The following is a 6,170-nucleotide window of genomic DNA, read 5'->3' as shown; positions in this document are numbered from 1 at the left end:
GTGTGACCACACCCAAACAAGAATACGGTACGGGGCTGGATAGCCAGTAGTTATGCATTTATTTAGAATTTACTATATATATAAAAATCTATATATTTAAAATTTGGCGGCTTTGCCGCAGATAAAAATAAATAAATTCAGTTTTGAATTCAAGCCGAAGAGTAAAGTAGCCTTGAGTATAGGCTATGATTACTCTTGGAGTAAGCGGATTGCGATCCGCTAAACTCGTACTTGATGTTAGTATAGAACGAAAGGTCGTTAACCTAGCTTACGCTTCATCTAAGCACAAAGCTACGGCAGCACCGCTGCATATATTGTCTCTCGCGCACTCGTTAAGCCTTTACTTCTGTGCACCAACTAATTCTTGCATCACAAATATGATTCCGCATTGGATACGACACCCACCAAATCCCTGAAAGGGTAAGCGTGTGAGCAGAAAATCTTGGCGCAAGCCATAAATGCATTCGTATACGTGATTATTATAATCGACTTTTTTGAAAGGAACTGTTGCCATCGCAACAATTGAAATTTAAGCGCTTAAGCATAATATGCTATATATATTGCGTTTCTTGAGAGATAGACAAGAATTGTGTGTGTACTCGGTACACCTGAATAAGCGGTGAGAAAACTAGCGACATCAGTCTTCAACACATGCACTGTTGGAAAATACTCATTCACAGAAACGCTGCATGTATGTCGAACGCGGCCTAGAAAGTAAGAGCAATGTACTGATGCTTCACCTCGAGAGCGACTGTTTACATGACAATCCAACCTTCTTTATTCAAAATAAAAAATGTCCGTCCTGCCCTTAACGACTGTCTACTTTGCGAAAAGCAGCCACACAGTAAGCGCTAGTGTGCTTCAACTGACGCCTGATTTGGGCGTATTGGAAGTGCACCACCAGCGTAATTATATAGTGAAAAGGCCTGTTTCCCGTCGAGACCAATAATAGAAACGATCGTGCCAAACGTGTCTGGTGATCGGGAGGTAGGTTGTATTCCATCCTCACAGATACAATCTTGTAAATCTCGCTCGTCGAATTGACGACAAGTACGACCACGTGCAATAGGGGTGCCGTACACCTTGGAAACTTTGTAGCTTTAGGCTTAGAGAGGTTAATCAAAGCACAGAAGATCAAACGATTCACCCAGGAGCGAAACGGTCAGCCTCTACGTAAAATCGATAATAATTTGCTCTTCTTTTTAAATGTTTCGGAATCACTTTATTTGAATAATATAAAATATATATGCTCAGTAATTAGCTACTAAATTCACACTCCGTATTGTCCTCATTTGTACCAATAATCCGGTACTTCTGAATTTCGCACGATTGCGGCGGACATTTCGGCACGTTATGTTGCAGATCTGTAAACACTTTTTGTCGAGTGTATTGAACCGCATAATACCGGTAACAATTCTGCAGTTTTCTCAACAGAGTAATCATACACATATTTGCATAACAATGGTCAACGTAGCGATTAGAAAGTTGATGAAGACAATTATATAGATAGAGGTCATACATGTACAGTAAAAGCTAGGGAGTTGCTATAGAATGCTGGCGCTACAAACGGCTTTGTAAATCCTGGCAACGTAGCTAAGATACCATATGTGTTCAGTGAACAATTGTTGAGTGTTTACTAGTAACTCTTACCACTAACATTACGGTACTTTCATTACATGCTGCACCGAGCACTCGGTGCACGACATGCAATGTAGAAACCACGCCTGTTGCCATTACGGCAGGCACGTACCGCGGCCTACCGTCACGTTTTCGTCATAAGTCGGACTGGTTTTGCCTCAGCTTCGATGATATCACATCATTTTGTTGTCTAGACAGACGTGGCGATTGCTCTTTCGAGAATACCCGGTACCGAGTCTTCTTCATCATGTATTCTAAATTCAATTACGTAATGTACTCCAATATGCCGTCATGGCAGATTCCTCACCTCAGTCCTGCCTCTTTGTAACCTGCACCTTCATCAAATAGGTACAGTATCCATCCAGCCCATGAATCAATCGGCAATTCCTGAATCTGCTTTCCGGTGGAAGTGCCATGGTTTGCCCGTAAAAAAAGGAAACGGCCATTTTGTTGAGATTTTGTGGCTTGTCAGCGAACGCGAAGTTTGTAATCAAAGAACTTTTCCAGCGCTCAAACTACTTCGAATTGTTCGCTCAGACGATGTACAAGACAAAGGGTTTGCCGCTGGTTTGATCAACACCTCTCGTTATAGTCAACTCCAGTCAAAATATCACGCCATAAGTGTCCCAAAACGGCACCATTATTGAAAAGTGGGTTATTATACTCAAGTAAAAGACACAGGAAACAACATGTTTTATGGACTTGAATAATGACTAAATATGATAAGAACCTTGAGGATCGGCGCCCCCTCGCTTCCGCTGGTGAGACATTCGCCAATCTGCCCAGAAAGTGGCGGAGAGCCGTGCGAGTTTTCCGGCCGCGTGGGCCCAAGAACAATGGGAATTAATTGCCATTTTCAGTCTTGCGAGGACAAGTTAAACGACTTGAAGGCAAATTGTGGAGAGTCAGTGGCTTAAGTGGCCGAGGTTGTAGCGCACCGGCTGATAAGCTCACAGCAGGTGCAGGTTTGATTTGTTTTCGTCACGTGGAGCCTTTAGCACAAATTCAGCTGTAGCACGGAAAGTTATGACTCGACGCATAGAACACCTTTTGACCCGTAAATCTCCAACTGTCCCGTCCTCTGCCTCGACACCCGTTGCATCCTCCTCATCGGTGTCATCGACCGTCTCGAGCAGCGGGAGTCCGTGCTTTTCATTCGAGGTGTGCCCTGAGGATCCCGCGTCTTTAGACAACGATATTAACAGCAAGCTTGGGCTCAAACTTAGCAGTGAGATGCACCATCCAGTCAATAAATCGACAGCGAACGTGCGTGCAAGTCTTGTGGTTGGAAATGACTACTCGTATGACAAACAGGCAACGTCTTCTATTGCCAGTAGTAGCAGGTTCCCAACAACAAGCGCGATAGAAGCTAAGATCAAGACGTTGCAATCCTATTTTAAATCTGTCTCAGCTGGCATTCGCCGCCGTAGCATAACCTTAGACCGCTTACGTCTTACCCAGGCGTACTGTCGCAGATCCGTGCCGACTCCGGCAGCTATGCGAACTAAGCTTAATGTCATCATATCAAGGCATAGCACCAGTGAGCACCAGACTACACTCTCCTGGGACGACATCGACGAGGGAAACAGTCTGAATTTTGTGGACTCAAACGAGGTGATTACGCCGTCCCCGGGTAGAAAACGTGGGCGTCCGAGTGACATTTTATGTGACGTCAAACTGCGCCAGATTTGTGCGCGGTGCGATGTTCCAGAACGATATACTGTGGAGGTGGTTCAAATTATCCAGTCATTCTTTGGCACACCAGAATTCGACGTGATTGCTTTAGAAAAATTTATGCCGGGTAACGTGGTGCTTTTTGTAGGCACATTAATTTTTGAGAGTATTGATGGTGTCAAGGATTTGCTTGATCTCAGTGTCGTGCCAGAATTTTTAAGGCATATACAGGGACGCTACGACAGCAGTATGCCGTTTCACAATGCAACCCATGCTGCAGACGTAATGCACACGCTGTTCATGCTGCTCAACAGCACAAATCTTGGTGAAAAGATTTCTCAACACAATCAGATTGGCGCCCTCTTAGCAGCAGTGATGCATGATGTGGAACACGTTGGTCTGACCAATGATTATCTCATCAAGACAAACCATCCTATAGCTCAGAAGTACTCATCGAAGGCTCCAATGGAGTCAAAACACATGGATTTGGCTTTGCAGGCGGCCTTGGACCCCAGGTTTCACATCCTGTCCAAGATGTCCCAAGCTAACCAGAAACAGGTACTTGAGGTTATCCGCGACTCGATTTTGGCTACTGCCTTAATATATCAACCTGAGTTGCTCACGGAAATTCACGACACGACAGTAGAAGAGTGGAAGACACTAGAAAAGGAGGATGGAGTTTTGCCACAGAGGCTTCAGGTGCGCGCGCTTCGAATTGCCATGCACGTGAGTGACATTAGCCAAACGATGAAGCCGTTTGAGAATCATCAAAAGTGGGTTTTTCGCTTGAACGATGAGCACTACAATCAGGGGGAATTGGACACCCGTGAGCAACGCGGAGTTAGCCAATCGTTTTGCTTCCGTGAAAAGTGGTCATACGATAGCTTTCTGTGCAGCCAAGTTTGTTTTCTTCGAAAGATGGCGCTTCCAGCTGTGATGGCGTTTAACAATATTCCATGGTTAGACGTGAATGAGCTCGTGAATGGTATTAAAAGAAACATTGCCGAGTGGGAGCAGCAGACAACCTCTTATTAGAAATAGTATTGCTTAGTGAAGAAGTGGGCGCTCATTGTAGAACTATACGCACATTGCAGTAATAAACTGAACGCTTTCACATTCATGTAAAACGAACTGTTGCATTCGTTGCGAACAGCTTCACAATATTAAGTTTTTTCTTTCAACGTCATTTCGACGAGAATACTGTATGATTTCAATACGACCGACGATACATATGGAAAGCAGCTGCTTGAGACATAGGAATCGGGCCTTTCGCCCGTCTGTCGCTTAGCAGGTTCAACATGTTCTGGTGCAGCTATTTCGCGAGTCGACCATTTGTCTATTTTGGCAAGCTGTTTCTTACCTAAATAGTATCATGTCAACGTTTCCAAAATTATTCCTCTAAAATGTTTTTTCATGAACTTTTTCGCGTTAAGTCGTGTATGCAGGGAAGCGATATCAAGATATTCAATAACTTTACTATTGAAATTCTATAGAGCAATCATCGCAAAAAGTTGAATATCTAACGTGGCATTTTGTAGCAGTAAAAGTTTAACATGAAATGAGATACTCTGAAGCCTCCATGGATGCCTAAGATTTTCCTCAACCCACTTGATATTGCTTCTGTACCGGGGTACGATGGATGTATGGTGTACACATACACGACACTGGTCAGAAGTACCAAAACACTGGTACTAATGAGTTCGTTGCTCCGCAATGGAGAGGTCAGTCGAATATGTGGACTGTTGGCCTCACGTCATGCAATAAACCAAAGATTATCGATTATAGTGAAATAGATCAGAGTCAAATTGGGCTTAATTTGACACTTGTGCAAAGTTAATACGGATTTACTGTAGAGGATCTCGGTTCCGCTTTTCGTTGGTGCATAAAAATTTGTTCTCTATGTTTAAAAGTCGATGCATAGTGACGTCAATACGTCCTCTACGCAAGGTACACGGCAACCTTTTGCACTTAATGCCGTCAAATCGATGATTGAGTTGTATATGACTGTATCCTCTGTGAGGACGGAACACGAGTTTCTCGCTTATCTGCCCTCAAAACAAACGTTGGTCGTAAGCTGATAAAGCAATTGGCAGCCCTAGTACTGGAAGAAGTTTTCGCTGGTTTGGCGTAAGAATGCGCTGATAAGCACCTCCAGAAACACCATAGCTACAGGCTGGTTGATGCATAATCAGCTCCCACCAAGATGCCGCTTATGTTTAGCGCTCATACTTCTGAGGGTAGATATGGGAGTAATGTTTTTGTAGGTGATAGAAGTCAAGATGGCCATTAAACTGGCCTTGCTACATACGGAATGACAGCGCATCATGTTAGCAGTTCACAAACTTAACGGCCGCGTACAACTTCGGGCACTTATGTATAGACATTTGCAGCGAAAAATTATTCAATATAGAAAATTGAATCCATACATGTCGCGGATATTCGTACCGCTAAATTGGGCGTATTGGGTGTTTGTCACCCGTCAAGAGAAGCGAGAATTAGTGGGCGATGTTCAGAAACAGGCGATCTATTATCACCGCTAAGGCGACAGACACTCTCCAGAAAAATTTGAATAATATTGTTAAGATGAGCCTTCGCATACGTGCCGAAAAATTCCGCGGCCACCCTAGAAAGCGGTGGGTATCGCGGTTTCGTGCCACGAGGGTTAGTTGGGCACGGTACGCGGAAGTCTTACGAGCGTTCCAAAAACGATTGGACTTTGCAATGCTGAGTGAGAGAAAGCTTCCGAATTTGACATCAGCGCCCTGTGCTCATTCTTTTTCTTGATGAGAATTATGACGGATAGCGCTTCCACACAAGATCGACCGACGTATCCCTGGTGGGGGAACGTCGACTCTTAA

At 44.1% G+C, this 6,170-nt stretch overlaps 2 protein-coding genes across 2 annotated transcripts; both read left to right on the top strand.

Moving 5' to 3' along the window:
- Positions 1 to 2,664: 2,664 nt before the first annotated feature.
- Positions 2,665 to 4,347, top strand: PHALS_06354 (camp-specific 3-cyclic; the record flags this gene model as incomplete). Its single annotated transcript, XM_024719625.1, has 1 exon — positions 2,665 to 4,347. One exon carries the CDS (start codon positions 2,665 to 2,667, stop codon positions 4,345 to 4,347), a length of 1,683 nt encoding a protein of 560 aa, XP_024584905.1.
- A 1,548-nt stretch (positions 4,348 to 5,895) lies between these two features.
- PHALS_06353 (uncharacterized protein) lies at positions 5,896 to 6,170 on the top strand (the record flags this gene model as incomplete). The annotated part of the gene is made up of 2 exons (XM_024719624.1): positions 5,896 to 5,987; positions 6,071 to 6,170. The coding sequence occupies 2 exons, from the start codon at positions 5,896 to 5,898 to the stop codon at positions 6,168 to 6,170; spliced, it is 192 nt and encodes a 63-aa protein (XP_024584904.1).

The sequence above is a fragment of the Plasmopara halstedii genome (assembly GCF_900000015.1).
Source record: "Plasmopara halstedii genome assembly, contig: Scaffold_2956, whole genome shotgun sequence".
Taxonomy (NCBI): Eukaryota; Oomycota; class Peronosporomycetes; order Peronosporales; family Peronosporaceae; genus Plasmopara; species Plasmopara halstedii.
The sequence above is the reverse complement of the archived record's forward strand: the minus strand, read 5'-3'. Positions and strand labels throughout refer to the sequence as shown.